General features: G+C 44.8%; 2 protein-coding genes across 2 annotated transcripts in view; one reads left to right on the top strand and one right to left on the bottom strand.

Moving 5' to 3' along the window:
• Nucleotides 1-23,294, top strand: part of ACACA (acetyl-CoA carboxylase alpha) — a 273,603-nt gene that overhangs the window by 240,646 nt on the left and 9,663 nt on the right. The window contains exons 51-54 of the mRNA XM_066262811.1: nucleotides 6,716-6,893; nucleotides 8,516-8,628; nucleotides 21,264-21,418; nucleotides 21,971-22,141. Coding sequence (XP_066118908.1) covers nucleotides 6,716-6,893; nucleotides 8,516-8,628; nucleotides 21,264-21,418; nucleotides 21,971-22,141 — 617 coding nt within the window. The remainder of the gene's footprint in view (nucleotides 1-6,715; nucleotides 6,894-8,515; nucleotides 8,629-21,263; nucleotides 21,419-21,970; nucleotides 22,142-23,294) is intronic.
• AATF (apoptosis antagonizing transcription factor) overlaps nucleotides 10,449-23,294 on the bottom strand; it is a 187,217-nt gene continuing 174,371 nt past the window's right edge. Inside the window, exon 12 of the mRNA XM_066262813.1 lies at nucleotides 10,449-10,969. Coding sequence (XP_066118910.1) covers nucleotides 10,912-10,969 — 58 coding nt within the window. The 3' untranslated portion in view covers nucleotides 10,449-10,911. The remainder of the gene's footprint in view (nucleotides 10,970-23,294) is intronic.

The raw sequence follows: 23,294 nt of genomic DNA, 5'->3' as shown, positions 1-23,294 counted from the left end.
GGGGCCATTGCAAATTCACTTTTCCTGACATTACTTAGGAGTAAGTCAGCCTTGCTATTTTGTCTGTAGAGTTCAGAGTTCAAAAGTTTGCCACGGGCCTCTTATAGATTGGCTGCTAGCCCTGTAACAATGAGAAAAAAAACACAATTACTATATTTCCCCCACGTATAAGATGCATCCTTTTTTGAAAAATTTGGGGTCTAACAACTGGGGGCATCTTATAAAGTGGTTGTAGATTTTTTTACTTGCATTTTCTGCTTTTTAGCGCTTGTTTTTGCTCTCATTGTTGTAGATTTTTTTACTTGCATTTCCTGCTTTTTAGTGCTTGTCTTTTTTTCAAATCTCGAGTCCCAAAATTAAGGTGCATCTTATACATGGGAGCATCTTCTACATGGGGAAGTATGGTAAGTTTCATTAAGCTCTTTACGCCAGAAACTGTGGTAACCATTTCACATCTATTATCTTAGATAATCACTATAACAAGCCCCTCTAAGGGGTAGGTTATAATATTAATATTACCTGCAATTTACATAAATTGAGAGTTAGCTTAAATAAATTTGCCAAGATCATTTAGGTAAAAATTACAGATTTGAGGAAGGAACATATATCTGTCTGACTTCCTTTAGCACAGTAGGCTGGTTTTTAGAGCCTAGTACCAGACCTGATCTACTAAAATATCCTTACACTAGAGTCTCTAGGTTCCTAGAAAGTTATTATTCATCTGCCTCCTCTCTGCTTTGTAGTTGTCCTTGGTTATTTTGACAAGAGCTCAGAAATGAGGTATGGTTCTTTATTGTAGTAAAATACAACATAATATTTATCATTTTAACAATTTGTAAGTGTACAATTCAGCAGCATTAAATACATTCACAATGTTGTGTAACCGTCATCACTATATGTACCCAACTTTTTATCCCCAACATAAAATCTGTACCTTTAAACGAGAAGTCCCCTTTTACCCTTCCCCCTTGCCTCTGGGCAAAAGAATGAGTTATTGCCCTGATACAGACCTGGGCCAGATTTGTTTTCTGAATTTTGGTGTTGCTGCATCTGTTTACATATCACTTAAGACAAAAAAGCTTCGGGGAAGATAGAGATTGGTGTGAAAGGTGGGATAAGGAAGAATATCGACTTTAATATTTACATATAGGTCAGGATGTTTTCTATGTATTATCTCATGTAACCGGACCTAAGCTGAGAGCCATTCCATATCCCTTGGGGAGATGTTTGCAGTTTGGGTTTCAGTACTGGCTGGGGATTAGGCAGGGAGGGAAAATAAACAATTATGCCATCCCTCAGTGCACACAAACACACAGCCAGGAGCCGACTGCACTGTGGGTAAAATGACTCCAAAATTGTGTGTAATGAGTAGGAAAAGATTAGAGACAGCTCTTGCTATGCTGAAAATTGACATTAGTGGAGGGAAAAAAAACCTCTTTACTAGTCGGCCTAGGAGGTCTAATTCGAGCAGTAAAAATATAAATAAATAAATAAAAGCATGTCAAGATGGTATTGGTGCTTTTTTTCCAATGAGCTCTATCTGGCCGGAAGGCTATTCAGCATAATGCAAAATTAAATTATAAAAACTGGCTGAATATTTAGATGGAAGAGCCATTTGGAAGTAGTTTATTTAGACGAACCAGCAATGACCCACAACAGGGAGACATCAAGCGTGAAATTTACTAGAAATTAGCACCAGGGTCCCAGCCTCAGCATGAATAGCTTGATAGGATGCAAATCCCAGTGATATTAAGCCGCCTCACTGCTGGTGCTACAGGGTCACTCTCAGTTGGCTTTTCATGTTATACTTATTATTTCTTCCTGGGACAGGTTATAAATAACAATAAAAAAAACATTTATTGAAAACTTTAAGTGGAATGAAGTATTTTAAAGTCTCTGATTACTGAGATATTGAAATACAGTGTCAGACAGCCATAATGAACTCATGAGAGGCATTATGTGTGTATGTCTAATGCTTACCTTCAGCTTCCAGCGGATAGTCTCTCCCCAAGTCAATGTGCTCTGTTCCAGTTTCAAGAGTGTGGAGCACTGTGGAAACACCCTACCACCCTGTTCCCTCATTTGGTGCATGTGGCGGTTACAGTTTGCCCATGTTGTGTAACAGTGAAGGCCCTAGGCAGGGTTGGTGTCTGGGTGCTGAAAACACACTGGAAAGGCTATCTGATCACCATTCATGCAGATGTTCTTCCCTCAGAATGCTTGGAAAGCTCTAAGCTCCCGCCTCTCCAATGAAGAACCTATCAGTATTTTCCATTTTCAGTTGCATTTCTTATGGCCTGAGAATTGACAGCACATGCATAGCTTTAAAATTCCCCAGACTGATATCTAGCCTAAACCCTTGGGAATAGCTCCTCCCCTGCTATTCTTGGCTATGATTTTGCTAGTCTCTATATGGATTTCAGACAAGTGTGTCACATTGTTGCCAAGGGCTTCAACCTGCCTTTCAAAATGTGTGGTTTGGGGCAGCTGTGACTCAGTATGAGCCTGTTATTTGTAGACTTTGTGTGTGTGTGTTTATATTTCAGTAGCCTTTATTGCTTTCTGGGTGTTTTGATGATTGAATTGTGGGTCTGTTGGTGTTCCAAGTTAGATGGAGGTGTTGTTTTTAGCCCCCAGCTTGTCAGCTGTAATAAACCTTGATGCCCCCTTTCTACTCAGTCTTGGGGCCTGAAGATAATTGTTTGGCAGTCAGATACAAGCTGATGGTATCATCAGTACAATTTCTGACATTTCTGACCAGACAAAGAATCCAGGCAAAATTTAGAAATATTGAATCATTTATTCAAGTGTCTTCTGGTTTCTATTTTCTCAGCCATTATATCAGATTCTGGGAAGCAGATTGCCTCAGCCTCGTGCCTTTCTGTGCAGTAAGAATGAGGCGTTACGAATGAGGCAGTGGAGTGTGGACTTTAGATCCCAAAAGATCTGGGTTCGAGTGTTATCTCTGTCACTTCTTTAAACCTGAGTTTACTCACCTGTCTCTTGGACATAAGAATAAGATGATTTCCTGATGACTAAATGTTTATGTGTGTATACACACACGAAATCATGCTTCTTGGTAGTCAGTAAACTAGCCCATAGTGGTGAAAAAGAGGGACCAAAGTCTATTTCACAGAAATAAAAAATGCACGCACGCACATCTTCATCCCAAAACCTTTACATTTAGTTTTAAATTAATTAAATGGAAGTATACTTTAAAGCCCCCCCTTCCTTTTGGGGACCTGGATTTATTAATCATAGACAGTACAGAGACAGATTTTGGTATAGATGTGTCTCTAACAAACAAGCAAGTGAAGAGGTGAAAACTTTCCCTTCTTTTACCTCTGGCTTACTTTTTTCTTTTTCACATAGGATCACTTTTTGTGGCTGTTTTTCTGTTGCTTTGCTTCTTTTGTTTTGTCTTTCGTTACTTCTCTGCATGACACTGTGAGGGACACTCCATTCTGTTCCTTGTTCTGAGACTGTATTCTTGGCAGCACTGAAAAATGTATTGCTAATTACACAATCATTTTATTATGCAGCACTGGTTGAAATATCCACTAAAGAATTAATTTAGTTAAAATAATTTGAGTTGAGCAATTATTTTCATAACCACAAAATTAGCGTAAAGCTCTTGAAGTCCTTTATTTCCTGCTCTCCATACAACAGTTATGTAATTAGCAATAAATTTTTTTTTTTGGTCTTTTCATTCCTCCCAAAGGAATAAATGTCTTTGCTCTGATCATACGCACAGAGTATAGGATCATATATTTTCCTCATAGAGTAGGGATTGTGGAGTTTCTGAAGCCTTCACAGACCAGTCAGTCGGGTTGGGGCAGTGGGGAAAGGCACGTGCCCTACAGTGAACTGTGCTCACTGAGGGTTTGGAGCCATTTCTGCTTCGGAGAGGGTGGCAGTTTAGTTTGCCAGTTGCTACAATGAAAGCAATTTCTGTTCGGTTTCCTCTTGACTGCCTGAAAAATGCTTCTTTGCTTTTGGATTTCCAGAATTGATTTATTCCAAATCGAGATCCTTTTCCTTGATAGGAAAGTTTGAACTCCGTTGAACCTGTTATTTGGTATTTAAAAAGGATCCATTATGGTTCCACCGAAGTACTGATTAAACATCTGGAATCATAAACCCTACCAGTGGTTCTCAAAGTGTGCGCCAGGGTGCACTAGTGTGCCCTAGAAGATTTCCAGGTGTGCCCTATGATAATCCAGAGAAATATGTGCCTGTTGAGGACTAAAAAACCAACAGGGTTTTTGGAGTTTATATTTTGGGGGGACAAGAGGTGTGGGGAATTGGTTGTAAGCTGACAGTCTGCCCAACCCCCCACCTCACTTGCCTGATTAGGTCGCAAAAGGCTGTTAAAACTGTGGTGCTGGATTGTTTACACTACCCCCCATGTTCCCAGGAAAGACTGGAGGCAAGTTTCTTCTATCCTTTGTTTGGTGTAAAGTTAAGATGATATGTGTGGTGGGGGTTTTCTGCACTCAATTCAAGAGTAAAAAGAGAGGAATTCTTCAAATGAAGAGAATGTATTGACGAGGAAATGAGAGTTTGCCTTTCAAATATATGCTCAAACATTGAAGAAATCACTAGGACACATCAGACTCATGTTTCTCATAAACACAAGAGTGAAAAAACAACACATTTGCGCAGGGACCTGCCGAATTTACTAAATCTTACTAAGAATGTATTTATATATATAAAAAGGTAACTTTTTTTGTCATTTTTTTACTTTTTAACCCCTCTTTTTTATGGATTCTAAAAAGCATAACTCAAAAAATGTAACATAAGAATGTTTTTTAATGTCAGAATAAATTTAATTTTCTTGTATTTATTTTATTTAATTACCATAAAAGCATGCTTGGACTTTATATTTTTTTTCTTTAATATTTGACTTAATTATTATAACATATTTCCCAGAAATTTGTATATAGTACACCTACAATTATTTGTAGGATTTTAAATACATCCTGACTTCAAAAAGTTTGAGAACCACTGCCCTAAAGCTTTAGCAATGTTTAGACTTTAGTGAGCTAGGAAATGGGAAGAAGTACATAAGTTGTTGGGCGATAAATAATTGATCCTATACTTCAAGGACTCACTTTATTTATGTACCAGGGACTCCTTTTCTTCAGGTGCTCATGACCTTGGGGGCCATTATAAAGTATACTTTTTAGAAAAATGAAGAGATATCTCCTCCTTGCCTGACCAGGCAGTGGCGCAGTGGATAGAGCATCAGACTAGGATGCTGAGGACCCAGGTTCAAAACCCTGAGGTCTCCAGCTTGAGCGCGGGCTCACGGGCTTGAGCACGGGGTCACTGGCTTTAAGCGTGGGATCATAGACATAACCCCATGGTCTTTGGCTTGAGCCCAAGGTTGCTGGCTTGAGCAAGGGGTCATTTGGTCTGCTATAGCCCCTCCCCCCCCAGTCAAGGCACATATGAGAAGGCAATCAATGAACAACTAAGGTGACACACCGAAGAATCGATGCTTCTCATCTCTGTCCCTTGCTGTCTGTCCCTATCTGTTTCTCTCTCTCTTTCTTTGTCTCTGTCAAAAATAAAAAAGGGGCCCTGGCCGGTTGGCTCAGCAGTAGAGCGTCGGCCTAGCGTGCGGAGGACCCGGGTTCGATTCCCGGCCAGGGCACACAGGAGAAGCGCCCATTTGCTTCTCCACCCCTCCACCGCGCTTTCCTCTCTGTCTCTCTCTTCCCCTCCCGCAGCCAAGGCTCCATTGGAGCAAAGATGGCCCGAGCGCTGGGGATGGCTCTGTGGCCTCTGCCTCAGGCACTAGAGTGGCTCTGGTCGCAATATGGCGACGCCCAGGATGGGCAGAGCCTCACCCCATGGTGGGCGTGCCGGGTGGATCCCGGTCAGGCGCATGCGGGAGTCTGTCTATCTCTCCCTGTTTCCAGCTTCAGAAAAATGAAAAAATAAATAAATAAATAAATAAAAATAAAAATAAAAAAGGTAGCTCCTCTTATATGTCCATGAGACATTTCCAGTCAATAACATATGCATTTCAGTTGGGTTTTTTCTCTCACTGGAACCCTGATAAAAATGGCAACCTTTAAAGAATTAGTTTTTCTTCCTCACTGTGTTCTTTCCAAAGTGTGTATGTGCTCACTCATTCAGCAGACACATACTGAGCACTAACTTATGCTTCAGGCACTGGGCGGGACACTAGGGATACAAAGATGAAAGATACAGTTTTTGAAGGATCCTTTTCCATTAGCTGCACATATTAAGAGCTTATCATATACTAAGTATCATGAAAAGAATTGAAAAGAGCTTGAATAGTTCCTTCAGAAAACTTAATGTAGTGAGAGAGATCACATATTGACATGAAAAATACTCAACGTTTGTAGAGCAAGTGTGAATTAATGTGGTGAAACCTGAGTACAGAAATTCAGGGAGCACAGAAGATGGATATGCCATCGAGGGGCCTGCACACTGAATCTTGTTAAAGACCGTGCGCTTCTCTGTGCTTTTAAAGCTCCCTGGAGTCTTGGCTACAGGTGGAGCAGTAATCCCTTTAGTCTTCAGGGTGGCCAAACGGGACCTGGGGTCTCTGAACCCTCAGACCTGTACCTCTGACCACCTCGTGGGGACACATATAAATATTATTTTTTTTGTGTGTGATGACCTGAAGAGTGTTTGGAAGCATTGTTTCTTGATTTCTAATTTGTCTCAATCTCGATAGACATGTACGACCAAGTGCTGAAATTTGGTGCTTACATCGTGGACAGCTTACGGGAGTGCTCGCAGCCTGTGATGGTTTACATTCCTCCCCAGGCTGAGCTCCGGGGTGGCTCCTGGGTTGTGATTGATCCCACCATCAACCCCCGGCACATGGAGATGTATGCTGACCGAGAAAGCAGGTAGCGTTCCTTTCTTGTTTCCATTTACTGTCTCTTGGGGTCCTCCTGGAGAACATTATAACCAGGAGGACTTTGTTGGCATGTATTCATTCCCAGAGGTCTCCATGGTCAGGAAAATGGACTTTCCAAATAGTGTCAGCTAGCATGGGAAGGAAATCAGTCTGGAGTTGGGCTCTCTCAGCACCATCCCTCACACCGGATTCTTTTACCATGAAGTCTTTTATTCCAGGCACCCCCAAACTCAGAGCAGTCCTCTCTTCCTGTTTGTTGTTCAGATATGCCTATTCACTCTTTCTCAAGTATGTGGCAGAGGGAGCTTAGAGCAAGTTGGCGCAGAAGGACTGAATTGTTAGTCTAAAGTTCTAGGGCCTTAACCCAGCTCTGCTGCTGATGAGTAAGGAACTGGGAGCGGCCCTTGCTCTCCCCAGACTGCCTCTCCTTGTCTGCAGAGCAAGCTGGTGGTCTTTGAGGTCTACCACAGCGCCCACATTCTGTGATTCAAACCAGAGCTTCTCCCCCAGAGTCCGGCATCTCACTCTGATGTTCCAGGAGGGTTGGAAAACACTGTTTGCAGCACCCAGAGAACTTCCAGAGAAAATCCCAGGTTTTTGTTGGAAGTGGTACCTGAAAATCCTTAAATGAAAAGGATCCAATCCAACTTCCTTTCGTAATCTGAACACCTGCGTCTCTCTTTTCCCAAAAATTTCAGCCTCCTACTTCAAAAGCTGCTTAGGAGAGGAGTCCAGTCATTTTATTGTCAAGTCATTCGCCTTGTGTTCTGTGCTTAGGAATTTATTCTTTTAATATTCTAACCTATCCCCTGATCTGAAAACCAACTCTGCAAATTTTGGAACAATACTGTGGTTTTTAAATCCACCTCTGCCACTTGTTAGACTGATACAAGTCTCTGAACTTGCCATACCTAGTGTCCTTACCTGTAAGGTGGGGATATTAGTACCTGAGTTCACAGTGGATGTAGACTGGGCACAGGACTGTTGCGAAAATGTTTATGCACTTAGAACAGTGCCATGCACACAGTAAGCATGAGCTGTAATTTTTTTTTTTTAATATAAAAGTTTAGAAATAAAGGACGGAGTTTAGGTTAAATTCCAGGTAATAGAGCACCATTAGATAGATGAGATTTTTCACTTTGTCATTTCCATGGCAGTAGCAGGACATTTTTTTCTACTGCTCAACCTGGCCCCGTGTCTGCGTGCTCCAGCAGACTGACAGCTGTGTGCAGGGCTGCTCAGCGCTGGCCCCTCACTGTCTGGCCTGCGTGGTGGAGGTTGTTCCCCTGCCCCTGGAGTATAATGCTGTCCTGTTACCCTTGTCACCTGTAGATAGTGGTGTCTGTATTCTCCCTTTGAGATGGAAGTAGACTGGTGTGATAATGAGAATTATTTTGATTGCCTTTGCCCGGCCTTTCTCAGACCTCAGACACTTTTCCACTGCCTGCTCCTCTTCCTGGGATTACTTCTGTGAACCATGGGTGGGCAAAACCATAATGAAGCTATTTCCTGGTCCACAAATTGTAATTTGCCTTATTTTTTTTGTCTCTTTCCTTTAAAGTACCTCTACTTTTGTTTTGTCATGTTTTCTTTTCTTTCTGTTTGATCCAGGGGATCAGTTCTGGAGCCAGAAGGGACAGTAGAAATCAAATTCCGCAAAAAGGATCTGGTGAAAACCATGCGTAGGGTGGACCCCATCTACATCCACTTGGCTGAGCGATTGGGTATGTCTGCTTGTCCTCCTAGCAAATCAATGAGCCATTCAGCTGATTTGTAATGAGTGCATTCTAGGCCAGGGGAGGAGGCACTGAAGCATTTGATCAAATTCATGATAATCTTTATTTACTGTCCCCTCTATGGTAAGAACCTTGGTAGAATGAAATAGTGTGTGTAATAGGAGGGAAAGTGGGCCCTAAAAAAGCAAAAGTCACCCGATTTTTCTTCTGATAGTTCCTTATAGTTCAAATAGCCCATCTTCTTAGGCTTGTGGATGACCTTGTAAAGAATGATTAGCTAGAAGTTGCTGGTGGGGGCAGATTAATCAGTCAGAGAATATGCTAGCCTGAAATATCCTGTTTCCCCTCATCTCTCTGGACAAACCCGCCTCGTTTCTGAGTGATGTGCGTGCGAGTCAGTGCCGTGGAATAGGAAAGCTGGAGACCTACCCCGCCGGTGTTCTGGGGCCATCTAGAGCGAGAGAAATGGAAATAAAGATTGTGTACCCTGTGCTTCCAAACACAGGCTGTGGCAGCAGCTGCCCTGGGAGCGTGTGTGCTTCCTGCTCCCAGCCAGGGCTCTGCTGCTCACTTGCTTTTGGAGCTTTTGGAAGGCGCTTGCAATTTGAACATAGGACTAAACCCTGGGAGCCCTGTGTTGAGTTCTGAGTCTGAAGGAGCTTCAGATTCTTTCAAAACTCTGATTTTCTGCCTAGGTCGCCTATTGAGTCCATTGCTGTGTTAACGAAGATAATTGCTTGAGCTTCTTTTGTTTGCTGGTTGGTTTTGTTTTCAGAGAAACAGAGAGGTTGTCTTTAAAAGGTAGGAAAATATGGTGAATGTAAGATGTAAAAAAAGAGAGATGCTAGCTCATTTATGCTCCAAATAGTAATTTAATTAACAAAGTACCATTTGTGGACTCTAGAGCCTCAGCATGTAGAGACCCAGAACTTCTGAGCATTTGCTCCCACATCCTGGCATTCAGGTCCTTGAGCCACGTTGGCTTGCCATACACCCTGACTCGGGTTACAAAGTCCTGTTTGTGTCCCATTGTCTGCCATTATGCAGCAGCCACCAATAACTCTAACCCACTGCAGCCTGATCCTTTTATAGGAAATGCACACATCCAACAAGAAATTGGCAAAGTTGTTTCTAAAATCTATTGCCACCCAGAGTTGTTGAGGTGGGTTTTTTTCCCTTTCTTCTCCAAACAGGATAATTACTTCTGACCAACCCGTACACTTTAATTAAAGTAACTGCAGCTCAAGAGCAAGTTCTTCACAACTGTACACAGAGAAAGCTCTAAAAGCTTCAGCCCCTGATAAGCATCTCACTTAGATGGCTCATAATTGCTCCCAGCATCCAGCGATCGTTGCTGCTGTTCTTACCACTAATTCTGTACAAATGCAGCAATACCGCAATTGCAGGACACAGCAAATTGCATAATTTTCTCTCTCTCTCTCTCTCTCTCTCTCTCTTTTCTTTTTTTACTGGTTTTCTTTCTGGCCAATTTAAAATTTGTCAAAGTCGGTCTTCTTCTGGATCACTGCCCTTTGATATTTCGTGCAGTCCATTTGCCACAAACAAGCCGCGGGGCCGCAGTTCATGCTGACTCTAGCAGAAGCAGAGAGAGCTCCATTTATCTTACACTGCCTGCTGAATTCCTCCTCATTAACTGGGGGTTCACTGCCTCTTTTTAACCCCCCGATGGCTGTTATCATCCCTTCAGAGTGACTGGGTGGTAGGCAGAGGGATCCTCTCTGACATCTGTTTGCAGAACAACGGGACAGGACGGTAAGTGGTGTGGGGCTGGAGCTGCTTCCTCGCGAAGGAAAGTGATAGTGCTCCCTCCTTCACCCAGCACCTTTTAACTTTTGAAACATAGGACGGGAAGAGGGAGGGGGTTCCCCAGTGATAGCCGTTTAATCATTTGTTACAAATCATCTCATTATCAATTTACTGTTTGCATTGAAGGAAAACATATTTATTTAACCTTGACCAACATGGCATGAGAGAAAGAATCCTTAGCCTGCTAAACGTGGAGCAGGCTCTGGCCCAAGGCAGCTTGGGAGCATGAGCAGTAGGTGCAGAATGAAAACGAGGTACAAGTCTTGGTTATGTTGCCTGCAGGTAAATTATTTAACTTTTGTGAACATAAGTTTCTTCATCTAGAAAGTGGGACTCATACCCCTACACAGCTAATGTGAGGATCAGATGATTGGACGTTAGCGCTGGGTCAGCGAGGCATTTCTGGAACATGGGGCTTGGCGTCATTCCTTCCCATCTGAATCATCAGAAGAGCAGAGGGCCAGGCACTCTGTGGCTTAGGTCCCCTCGTGGAGCAAGTGGTCTAGGGACAGAAAGAAAGAAGAAGCAGTAGCCTTGACTCGCAGGAGTTTGTAGTCTTTCAGGGAGACCATACAACCCCAGGTGTATTTGTGACATGACAGGTCAGCAGGGCTGGAGCAGAACGAGCTATGAACCCAGTCCCTTCGGGATTCACATTGGCTTTCAGCTGCTTTCTCAATGCCTAGACCCAAAGACGGCCAAAACACATTTCACAAAGTGGGTGGAAGTGAGCTCATTTTCCTGATGGGGAGATTGAAGCAAAAAGAAGAGTTAAATGAATCATCTGAGATACAATGTAAATTCACGTTGCAGCCCACAGCAAAGTTATGGTTCCCTGTGTTCTCTTCTCGGGAGTTCCTCAGATTCTACCTCTGCCGAATCCTGAGCACAGTCAAAATTAAGACAAGAATTCTCTCCTTTGTGATCTAAAGCCAAGCCAACTGAGAAAAACCCAATTTAGGAGAAAGCCTGTAGGAGTGGATGTTATCTGGTGTTCCCAGTCTCTTCCCAAATCAGCCTGTGCACTGGGGAGCACACTGTCAGATCACTTAGACAAACCAATGCACAATCCAGTGACTGTGTTCAAAAACATAATTACTATTTCTTCTCCAAGGACAATGACTAATGTTTAATTTCTGAGCAGCTAACTTCATTTCTTTCAGAATTTTAATTTTTTTAAATGACCTTTTGTCATTTTCCCTACTTAGTTTAGGTAGGAAGGTGGTGAATTTGCAGTTCTGTGATGATATCAGTGAGTATGAAAACAGTACATACATGGATGCCTGACAGAGGTGAGGGGAGGGTTTACCCCAGAAAGAGAGGTGACGTCAGCCCAAGTCTCAGAATCTTTTTTTTTTTTTTTTCAGTGACAGAGAGAGGCATAGATAGGGACAGACAGACAGGAAGGGAGAGAGATGAGAAGCATCAATCATTAGTTTTTTGTTGCGACACCTTAGTTGTTCATTGATTGCTTTCTCATATGTGCCTTGACCGCGGGCCTTCAGCAGACTGAGTAACCTCTTGCTCAAGCCAGCAACCTTGGGTCCAAGCTGGTGAGCTTTTGCTCAAAGTAGATGAGCCCGCGCTCAAGCTGGCGACCTCGGGGTCTTGAACCTGGGTCCTCCGCATCCCAGTCCGACACTCTATCCACTGTGCCACCGCCTGGTCAGGCTCAGAATCTTTCATTGCTGGCCCAGTCCTGCCCCTGGTTTCTCGGAACTGGGGCTTAGTTAGCGTGAGTGTGGGGAGACTTACATCCTTCATTCTGGTTGCCTTCAGCAAATTGAATGCCTCCTCTGGAAACAGAGCCCGAGCCCTGCAAGGCCTCTTTGTGGCTCTCTGGTGTCCCACTTCACCTCACAGACAGGAGCAGGGAGCGTGGCTGTGGAGTGGATGGCCTTACCAGTGTGGCCCCTTGAGTGCTGTGGCCTGAGTCCTCTCCTGGGTCCATACTCTCCTCTTGTGTTCAGAAGGAAAGGACAAATCAATTCAGATAGAAAACTGTCCAGCTCAAGTGAGAAGCAATTGTAAGTTTTCTGCTGTCCCTCTCCCTTGTTTCAAAGAGCATCCGAGCAGAGGAGGCTGTTGGTGGAACTTTATTCTGCTCCAGACACGCATCTCAGTTGTGAGCCCTTCCCAGCCCACCAGGCAGCCTGCCATGAGGCACCTTGGCTGTGCTCACCCGGAGTGTGCCCCGCAGTGACGGTCTGATGACTGGCAGAGGCAGCACCGGCTGAGCACTGCTGCTGGCCCTGCCTGGCGTACCCAGCACCGGCCCAGGGCACCTGGGTGCAGGGTGTGTGTGGTGGCTGCAGGTGAGAATGCACAGTCTGTAAGAATCATCAGGGAGCCTGCCACACATTCTCTTTAGCAGCCAGGATGACAGGCAAGGACACTGCCTTGGGTAAGGGGATCAAGGGGAGTGGCTAAGCTGCTTTCTGGCAGAGGTCATGCAAACATCTGAGCTGTGTGTTTGTGTTTCCACTTCTTGTGTCCATCTTCAAGATGTAAAGAGTCGAAGTTGCTTGTTTGAAGCAGAAAGCAGCATCCTTACTGGAAAGTTGAGACTAGGAAGTTCCAATACCTATGCCTGGGAAGTGGTGTATGGCCCCCTTGCCTATTGTATAGTGAGTGTCCTCACTAGAGCTGTGGCCACCCAGCCACTGGGCTCTGTGGGAGGTAGGCCGATAAGAGACACTGTAAGGTTTTCTGTCATGAAGGTAGAAGTTATGGGATCGGGCTTCCTTTCTTAAATTAGCAGCAGCTTAAAACCTACCTCCTCACATTGAAATCATTCTTCAGTCTGATGCAACTGAGTGCAGTAGTGACGACATTTTCTAGGAGGGTCGTTTTGGTCGGATCTGTCCAGCTGACTGACGTGTAGAAGCACCTGGGCGTGCCTCTCCCCAGGAAGCCGTGGTTCACAGTTCTCTGGGGCCCGCGGCACCTGGTGGGCATTTCGTTAGACTGAACCTAAGCTTCAGCTGCCTGGAGGCTGTCACCAGGATATGTCTGAGACGCCCTGCCCCACTTGGTTCCAGCTGACCCAAATCCCTGTTCCTGCACCTGCCCGACACAAGGCTCCAGTGTGTGGCCTCTAATATAGAAAATTCTTTGGGATTTTTGCATGGGGATACAGGGTATGGAGCTGCAGGAAGAGTAATATATTCTTTCTTCCATTTGGAAATCTCTTTGTTTACTATAATGATTTTTTAAAAAATATGAATATCAGAGCACTAATGCCATTGTAAGGAACCTTAGAGTTAAATATTCCTTGAGAGGATTGCTGTTAAAATCAATATGCAAATGAAGTCATATTTAGATAGGTATGGCCCCCTTTGAAGAAAAGCAGATATATGAAAATGGGATTTAAAAAAAAGAAGAAGAAAAACTAGATACATTGGGAGAAATTATTCCCATTACAAAAGGATTATTTGCTTTACCAAAGGATTCACTGCAGGGTTCCTTCTAAATAGCTCCCTTAAGGCATTTAAAACAGGATCTGATTTATGCAGTTCTTCAAGAATGCTTTGTGAAAGGAGAGGCACACCTGTTATGGAATCGGAAGTAGTTTTGCAGGGCTTTTCCCCCACTGTATCTTACTATCTTTATAGAAAGATTTCTTTCAACATAGGAAATATCATTACATAGATCTTTTAAACTGCTATTTAGGTTTGTACTTCTGAATCTTAATAAGACTCTGGTCTTTTTTTATGCTGATTTTTCAGTCTCAGGGTTAACGTGTATGTTCCTATAGCTGAGATATTATGGAGCTTAGTACGGAAAGTGGTCTAGTTCTTGTCTTAACTTTATAAGTATATTTAACCAATCAAAGCAAATTGCTTTCTTAAGAGAAGGAAGAAGGGCCCATAAAAGTTAAAATTGGGTTTTAATTTACATACACTTGTCAGTATAACTAAAAAAAAGAAACAATTTAATATTTCATTGTTTTACAAAACATGTTTCTTGTTTGCCAGATTAATATTGTTGTTACACTAACACACATTAGACCAAACCCAAATGAGAAAATGAGCTCAGAAAAGGAAAGATTTCTACAAGGTTGTCTATTGCCTTTGGTTGAGCAGAGAATTTTTGTAGCCCAATTTTTATTTTAAGCTTTGAAGGTCTCACCCCTCCTCCCATACCCTCCGCCATAGGATATGGCCTGCTCATCCACAGGGTGCGGCCGGCCTTCTCCACCTGCCCTCAGTGTTGTAGCTGGGCAGCAAATACCTCCTGCTGCACAGATCAGCTCTCTCCTCGGAAGCTTTTCTTCAGCTTTGACCCCATGGAGGAGAGATGTGGTTTTTCATTATGTTGGCCCGGGAACACCTGACAGGCTGCTGCCCTGTGGACACTGTGGGTCAGTTGTTTCATTTCAAGAGCATGGGCTCTGCAGACTCCCTAAGCCCAAATCACAGCTCCACCTTTTCCCAGCTTTGTGGCCTTAGGCAAGCTACTTCACTTCTTTGTGCCTCAGTTTCCTCATCTGTAAGATAGTGATCTTTTAGGGTTGTTCCAAGGACTACATGAGGTGAAAGATACTTAAATAGTTTCAGCACGTAGTAGTAACATCTCAGTAATGTTAGCCTTTCTCATTTGATCAGAGTTCTGTTTTGAACTCTTTACATTAAAAGTTTATAAAGTTGGAGTTTAGGATATCATGGGGACTTTTTATTTTGGGAAGGAAGTTTGATGGGAGTAACCTGCCTCTTTTCTCTCATTCAGCCTTTTCCTGAAATAGTCTTTCCTCTGTGGCACATTCTTACACACACACACACACACACACACACACACGCGCGCGCACTTGCTTTCCTAAAAACCCTGAGGCCCTGCAATCTGGCTAGAAAAGAAAGAAAACCATTCCAAGATATTTAATTGTACAGGGAGCTTACAGGATTGATCGAGAGCTTAGCTTTTTACAATAGTCCAGTGAATAAGAAATGCTCCTGACAAACGATCAATGATAGGATAATCACTCTTTATCCCCCTCCTCATTCTTACCTTCTTTCTTTCAGGAGAACAGGGTTCAGAAGTCAAAAATCTTTATGGACGCTGCTTTTAAATTAAGCAGAAAATAGACATTGACATATTTGTTAATCTCCCCTAAATCATTACCAGGCCGGCTGCTTTGCCGTACAAGGAGAGGGCCTGGGTGTGCTGCACAGGGTCTGGCTAGCTTAAGAGCAGCATTTTACTTTTAGAAAATAAAATTTAGAAGACCTTTCCTCCCCCACCTTAAAACAAAGCCCACAAATCCTTGACTTTCTTGTGTGCATTTAAAATACATATATTCTCTGCTCTCTTTTCCTTGCTTTGAATTTTATTGGAAGGTCTTTTTTTTAAAGATGTTATTTATCCATTTTTAATTTTTTTTTAATTTTTAATTATTTATTTATTTATTTTACAGAGACAGAGAGAGAATCAGAGAGAGGGATAGACAGGGACAGACAGACAGGAACGGAGAGATGAGAAGCATCAATCATTAGTTTTTCGTTGTACATTGTGACACCTTAGTTGTTCATTGATTGCTTTCTCATATGTGCCTTTACCACGGGCCTTCAGCAGACCGAGTAACTCCTTGCTAGAGTCAGCGACCTTGGGTCCAAGCTGGTGAGCTTTTGCTCAAACCAGATGAGCCCACGCTCAAGCTGGCAACCTCGGGGGCTCGAACCTGGGTCCTCGGCATCCCAGTCCGACGCTCTATCCACTGTGCCACCGCCTGGTCAGGCTATTTATCCATTTTTAAAGAGAGAATAAAGAGAGAGAGAAAAGGAGGAGGAATAGGAAGCATCAATTCCCATATGTGCTTTGACCAGGCAAGTTCAGGGTTTTGAACCTGCAACTTCCGTGTCCCAGGTCAGCGCTTTATCCACTGCACCAACACAGATCAGTGTGAGGTATGTCTTGAGCTGTGGTCAGAAGATTTACTGAAGGAATCTCGCAGGGTGGCCTTTGGGAGGTGCTTTGTGATCCCCTAGCTCAGTGGGGCAGAACATTTTAAGTGATTATTTTGTTCTTTCAAAGCTCTGGAATAGCATGATTGGGTGGACAAGACCTTTGCTAGTCCAAGAGCCAACCTTCTCTGTCCCTCCAGCTTGGTAAAGCCAATGCCCTCTTTGCAGAATGTCTGCTCCTGAGCTCACATGGCCTCCCGCTCTACACCCAGAGCTCAGCTAGGTTCTCACCTCCTCGCTAACACATTCTAGGAGAATGTGGCAAGGGTCTGAGACTCCCTATGCGGCCATGTCTATGGCCCCACCTCCTAAGGGGAGGTGGAGCTACCCTTAAATCTAAAGCTGATTCCTCTTCTGGGGCAGCTGCCAGGACACCTGCTTGATCCCTGTCAGTCCCAGGTAACGTGGAGGAACACAGGCTTCAGGGACACCCAGACCCAAGTGTAAATCCTGACTTTGCTGGGGGTTTTTTGTTTTGTTTTTTGTTTTTGTATTTTTCTGAAGTTGGAAACTGGGAGGCAGTCAGACAGACTACCACATGCACCCGACTGGGATCCACCCAGCACACCCATCAGGGGGCAATGCTTTGCCCACCTGGGGCGTTGCTCTGTTGCAACCAGAGCCATTCTAGCACCTGAGGCAGAGGCCATGGAGCCATCCTCAGCGCCCGGGCCAACTTTGCTCCAATGGAGCCTTGGCTGCGGGAGGGGAAGAGAGAGACAGAGAGGAAGGAGAGGAGGAGGGGTAGAGAAGCAGATGGGCTTCTCCTGTGTGCCCTGGCCAGGAATCGAACCCGGGACTCCTGCACGTCAGGCCAGCGCTCTACCACTGAGCCAACTGGCCAGGGCCGTGACTTTGCTGTTTAAGAGCTAGATGCCATTGGGCAAGTCACTCCACTGAGTTTTCAGAGCCTTGGTTTTCTCATTTGTAAAATAGACACCTTTTTTGTGAGGTTGTGTTGTTACAAGGATTAGAAATGATGTTTGTGAAGCAACTTGGAAAGCGCTCGGTAACATTTAGGTATTCAGCTTGGCAGAAGTGGTAAGAGCTGACCAGACCTAAGTCTGAATTATGTGTGCTGACATATGAGCTGTGTAACTCTGAGAGCACTGGGTGGAAAAACGGTCTGTGTCATATTTGGTGCATGTATACATATTAGTATGTATACACCCAGGAGAATGTGGCAAGGGTCTGAGACTCCCTATGCGGCCATGTCTATGGCCCCACCTCCTAAGGGGAGGTGGAGCTACCCTTAAATCTAAAGCTTGGCCCACAGAGTGGGAATTACTGGAGACATGGTCTTGGTCTCAGTTGTGGAATGGGACTAAGATGGAACTTCAGCTTCACCAGCCAGGAGTCTGCCATCATCACTTAGCCCTTTCTGAAACCCAGAGACCACTGCACTGCAGCTGAAGCCTTGCCTCTGCCCCAGGTGAGCAGTGGAGACGACCTAACAGTGTTCACATGCCAGGGAGCCACGTGCTGCACTCGGTCCTGGCTCTGCCGCTTGCTGGCTTTGTGACCTTGGTAAATTACAGAAATCCTTGGTACCTCCACTTCCTCCCCTTTAAGATGAGGGTAATAAGAATACCAACCTCCTAAAGTTATTGTAAGTATGAACTGAGTGAATAGATAAAGCACTTAGATAGTGCCCTGTAGTATATATTAGCTTTGATTATTGATTGTATGCATTGGGGAGCCAGCTTGAACATTTTTTTTTAAACTTTCATTGTATGTAATTTTACAGAAAATCTATAAAAATATGACAAAGGACTTCTTTGCCTTTTCCTCAGATTTACCTATTGTTAGCATAGTGTCCCCTTTGCTTTGTCATTTCTGCATGCTTATGTGCATGTGCTCACTCACTGTCTGCACACAGACACACAGAGAGACATACAGACACATACATTTTATTTGAGCCATTGGAGAATAGTCTGTATTCTGCTTTATTCATGTTTAGTGTGTGTTTCCAAGAACACAGACTTTTCCTTACACACTCACAGTACATTTATCAGAATCAGGAACTATAACATTGAGACACTACTGTCTAATCCAGGGGTCCCCAAACTTTTTACTCAGGGGGCCAGTTCACTGTCCCTCAGACTGTTGGAGGGCCGGACTATAAAAAAAACTATGAACAAATCCCTATGCACACTGCACATATCCTATTTTAAAGTAAAAAAACAAAACAGGAACAAATACAATATTTAAAAATAAAGAACAAGTAAATTTAAATCAACAAACTGACCAGTATTTCAATGGAAACTATGGGCCTGCTTTTGGCTAATGAGATGGCCAATGTGCTCCTCTTACTGACCACTAATGAAAGAGGTGCCCCCTCCGGAGGTGTGGCGGGGGCCGGATAAATGGCCTCAGGGGTCCGCATGCGGCCTGCGGGCCGTAGTTTGGGGACCCCTGGTCTAATCCATGATTCATATTAAAATGTTGCCAGTTGTCCCAATAATATCCTATATAGTTTATTTTCTTTTTTTGTCTGAAATCTAATCCCAGACCACACATTACAATTTATTGTGAACTATTTTTAGTCTAATCTGGAATAATTCTTTGACCTTTTCTTATTCATGATCTGGACTTTTTTTGAAGAATTCAAGCCACTTTTTTGTAGCATGTTCCTTACTTTGGGCTTTTCTCATAGTTCCTCATGGTTGGATTCAGACAATGTATTTTGGGCAGGAAGATTGCAAAAGGAATATTATATCCTTCTCTAGACATTACAGCAGGAGGCACATGATACCAGTTGGTCCTACTCTTGGTAATGGTAACTTTGATTACTTGTTTTAAGGTTTTGTTGACTAGGCTAATCCACTGTAAAATTACCATTTTCCTCTTTGTAATTCATAAGTAATTTGTAAGGAGATACTTTTAGACTGTGTAAATATCCTGATCCTCATCAAACTTTCACCCACTAGTTTTTAGTATGCATTGATAATCCAGTTACTATGATGGTTGTAAAATGGCGATTTTCTGACTCCATCATTACTCTATGTCTACTAATTGTTATTCAGCTAGAAAGGAGTGGTCCCTTCCCTTCTCTTCATTTAATCATTTATATCAGGATGGGCTCATAGGGTCTTAGTTGATTCCATGAATGATCTGTCTCCTAATAAACATTATCTTTTTTGATAAATTTGCTACTCAAATTGTCCCAGACTTGGCCAGTGGAACACGTTCAAAATGGCTCCCATGTCCTTTTAACAATCATGTTTTCAGCGCTTCCTGTTCTTTGTGACAGTATGTTCCAGGCTCATCTTATATTTTTCCTCCTCCAGCCCTGGAATCAACTGTTTCTTCAAGGAGTCTTGGTTCCTTTTTTTGGAGAAGGAAAAATGTTTGCTTCCCTGTTGAGGGTGTTACGACTGAGACAGTTTCAGCCCAGAAGAAAGCAGTTGGCCCTCCACCCATCAGTTCTCCAGGCAGATCCACACTCGAATGAGTGGGCCTTCATCTCGTCCCACAGCGTGGGCCTGGTGCCCTCGTGCTGGCTTCCCGGTTTGGAAGAAAGGCTGCTGAGGTGTCAGGGACCCAGAGTGAGAAGTCAGCAACTGTCCTCTATGTGAGAGTCCAAGAAAAGATAGCCTCCCACTTTGTTCTTCACAGCTTTAAAGTAGTGATGGGTTAAAAAGAATACAAAGTAGAGTTGAGCACCTAAAAACCTCATAAAAATGAAACTAGGTATTATAGTTGCATCCCTGTTCTATTAACATGTGTTTGTATATAACACTTACAGCTCAGTCAGCAGCCCAAGGCTGTATATGGCACATGATTCATAAGGGCATAAAAAGCAAGGCCTGTTCTCAGATAGACATGCTGGAAAAAGACCTTTCTCTCTGCATCCCATCATCTGTGGTCATGTATTTATTTGTCAGCTTTGGTGACAAAGCATTTCAGGTTGTCCTCAACACCAGGGGCTGTCCCGATTTGCTCCTTCAGCTAGACTTACTCCTCCTTCCTAGGCAGGCAACTAAATTCTCTGTATTGATTGCCCAGAAGGCAGTCTGAGAGTCATTAGGAATAAAAGTACAACATAGCCGCCCCTTTCCTGGGACACTGCTGATGGGGGAGGGTCCCTGTTATAAGGAATTCCAAAGTCTCCTATGTGTTGAGTGAGTGTACTGTGTGCTTTATGATCCAGATAGGGTTCGTGGACTGCCACCCTCTTTTTCCCTCTTCCTTCTCTTTTAGCCCAAGAACTAGAATGTCTTTGTCACCGTGGTCAGGGGTTGCTGTCAGCAGCAGCCCAGGCAGGAGGGGGGGGGGGAGTCCATGAGGCCGGCAGGACACACACAGACCTGATTCTAACTAGGTTGGATTCTACTTACTTTAGGCCAAGAGAACCTACAATTCAAGCTGTAGAGCAAAGCAGCTTGTGACTTTAGAAGTCATTCACCCTCATCACACGGGGAGGCTGCTGGAGTGGACATGAGGCGAGGGGCTGCTTGGATGCATGAGGGATGCTGCCCCACCATGTCCCTGCTCTAATAGTCCTTCTGCTCTGAGGCTGGTCAGCAGGGCCTGGGCATGGTGTCCTTCACAGGGAAAGGACAGGTCTGGCTGTCAGTGGTGAGATGATGAGATACACTAGCCTCCAGGTGGTGGTTCGTACCTGCTCAGGGGGAGGCCTGGGAATAGGGACTCCCATGGCTGCTTTCCTGGTTTTGACTCAGCCAGGAAAGGAGGACGTGTGGGCTCCCTGTGGCAAGGTAAAGATGGTCTGCTATCTCACAGAGGCCTGTCACTCAGCCAAGGGGGTGAAGACAATGGAGCAGCTCAGAGATTCCTGGTCACCACGGAGTGTGACGGGCAGGTTGTTAATTGCAGGCACCCCTGAGCTCAGTGCAGCTGAGCGGAAGGAGCTGGAGAACAAGATGAAGGAGCGGGAGGAGTTCCTCATCCCCATTTACCACCAGGTGGCTGTGCAGTTTGCTGACTTGCACGACACACCAGGCCGGATGCAGGAGAAGGGTGTTATTAACGTAAGTACAGTGGTTGCCACTTCTGACTTGTCAGAGACCTGCAGGCAAGCGTGTGTCTCATGCACACAGGCTCACGCGCAGGGAGCCGTTAGCACCGGATTAAAACAGTTTGCGCTGATCAAACTATTGTTCAGTTTTTTGGAGACTTATCCCTTTTTCCATATCCACTATCATCCTAAAACAGTTTATGATTGAGGTGACCTCCTGGACTCCAGTTAACTGGTGGTAAACTGAGTCACACGTGCCTCCACTGGGGAGAGCTGCCCAGGCGGCGCTCGGGCTGTGAATGACTAGTGTCAGGGTTCCGGCAGCAGCTAACTTGCACGTGATGTGCATGCAAGGTGTTTGAGCTCAAAGCCAGTTCCTCACTCTGGTTACCTGGGAATTCCCAGCCCTGCCCCCAGAGCGTGGCGGCCATGCGTTGGGTTAAGCATCAGCCAGGCCCATCACCTGCACAGCGCAGTGGTCAACAGGGCGTAGGGGCTGCATTCTGAAGGGTGCCCTGAACAGGAACTGGGACTGGGCGACTAAGTTTGTTCTTGTCGGTAATAGGACATCCTGGACTGGAAAACATCCCGTACCTTCTTCTACTGGCGGCTGAGGCGGCTCCTGCTGGAGGACCTGGTCAAGAGGAAAATCCACAGTGCCAACCCCGAGCTGACTGACGGCCAGATCCAGGCCATGTTAAGGCGCTGGTTTGTGGAAGTGGAAGGGACGGTGAAGGTGGGTGGCGCCCTTGGAGGAGCCTTCATGCCACGCTCCTCACACCGAGGACAGTTGGGCTTGTCACCTCAGAGTCCCAGGCCTGGAAGGCAAGCATACAGGCCTAAGCCCCATTTCCTTCCCCTACAGTAACCTGTCCTGGCGTCTGTCAGAAGAGGCGGTAGGACACTTTTTATAGCTCATTCTCTCAGCAAACTTTTTTGAATACTTGCTCAATACCAGATACTGCACTAGGCCCTGGGGACACGACAGTCAAAGAGGCAGACAGTGTTCCTGTCCACACAGAGCTCACCATCCAGAGGGAGACCCAGAGCAGTCCAGAGGTCACACCCGACAATGAGGTCACAGAGCACAGAGAGAGGACACCTGACCCACTCCTTGGGAGGGAGGAGGGGAGTCTGGGAAGACTTGTAGAAGTGATGACGCAGAGACCTGAAAACCACGTAGAAAGGAACCAGAGGAAGAGGCTGGACAGGGGTGTGGGCAGGATGTGCTGGTCAGGGCGCAGCCTGTTCTGAGGCCTGTCCACAGAAGGGTCATGATTGCAGGAGTGTCTGGGTGGCTGGGAGCAGGTCATGCTGGGCTGTGGGCGCTGCGTTGAGGGCTCTGCACCTGGTCCTGGGGGAGCCGTGAGGTGTTCAAAGCAGCAGAGACATCGTCTGACCTGTGTTGTAGGAAGACTGCTCAGGGTGTTGTGCGGCGGGAGCCAGAGCCTGAGAGAGGTGACAGCTGTTGGGTAGTAGGTGCTGTGACCACTAACGGTCTGATTTCACATCTGAGCTGGAAGGAACTGGTAGCGATGACTCTGGGAAGTCTCTCAGAGGACACATGCCCTGGGCAGTGACCCTGCCCAGCCCTGTCTGATGCTCTTGCACCAGCACTTGCCCCTGAAATCCTGGCTTCCAAAAGACAGTCCATGGGAAGACAGGAAGGAAAAGTTAGAACTTTTATTTCTATTTCTTTCTGCTAAGTAAAAGAAATTAATCTTTATTGGTAGTGTATGGGTTAAAAGTCAGTCATGTTAATCAAATAAACATTTTACCAGAATATTGGTAGTATGTGCTGAAAATGTCTCTCTTCCTGAGAGCTGCATGACCAGAAACGTCTGGTGATACTGGGTTGATTTCTGATGGGGGTGGGGTGGGGGCGCTCC

The sequence above is a fragment of the Saccopteryx bilineata genome, chromosome 2, assembly GCF_036850765.1.
Source record: "Saccopteryx bilineata isolate mSacBil1 chromosome 2, mSacBil1_pri_phased_curated, whole genome shotgun sequence".
Lineage (NCBI taxonomy): Eukaryota > Metazoa > Chordata > Mammalia > Chiroptera > Emballonuridae > Saccopteryx > Saccopteryx bilineata.
Note: the sequence above shows the minus strand (reverse complement) of the source record. Positions and strands in the feature narration are given on the sequence as shown.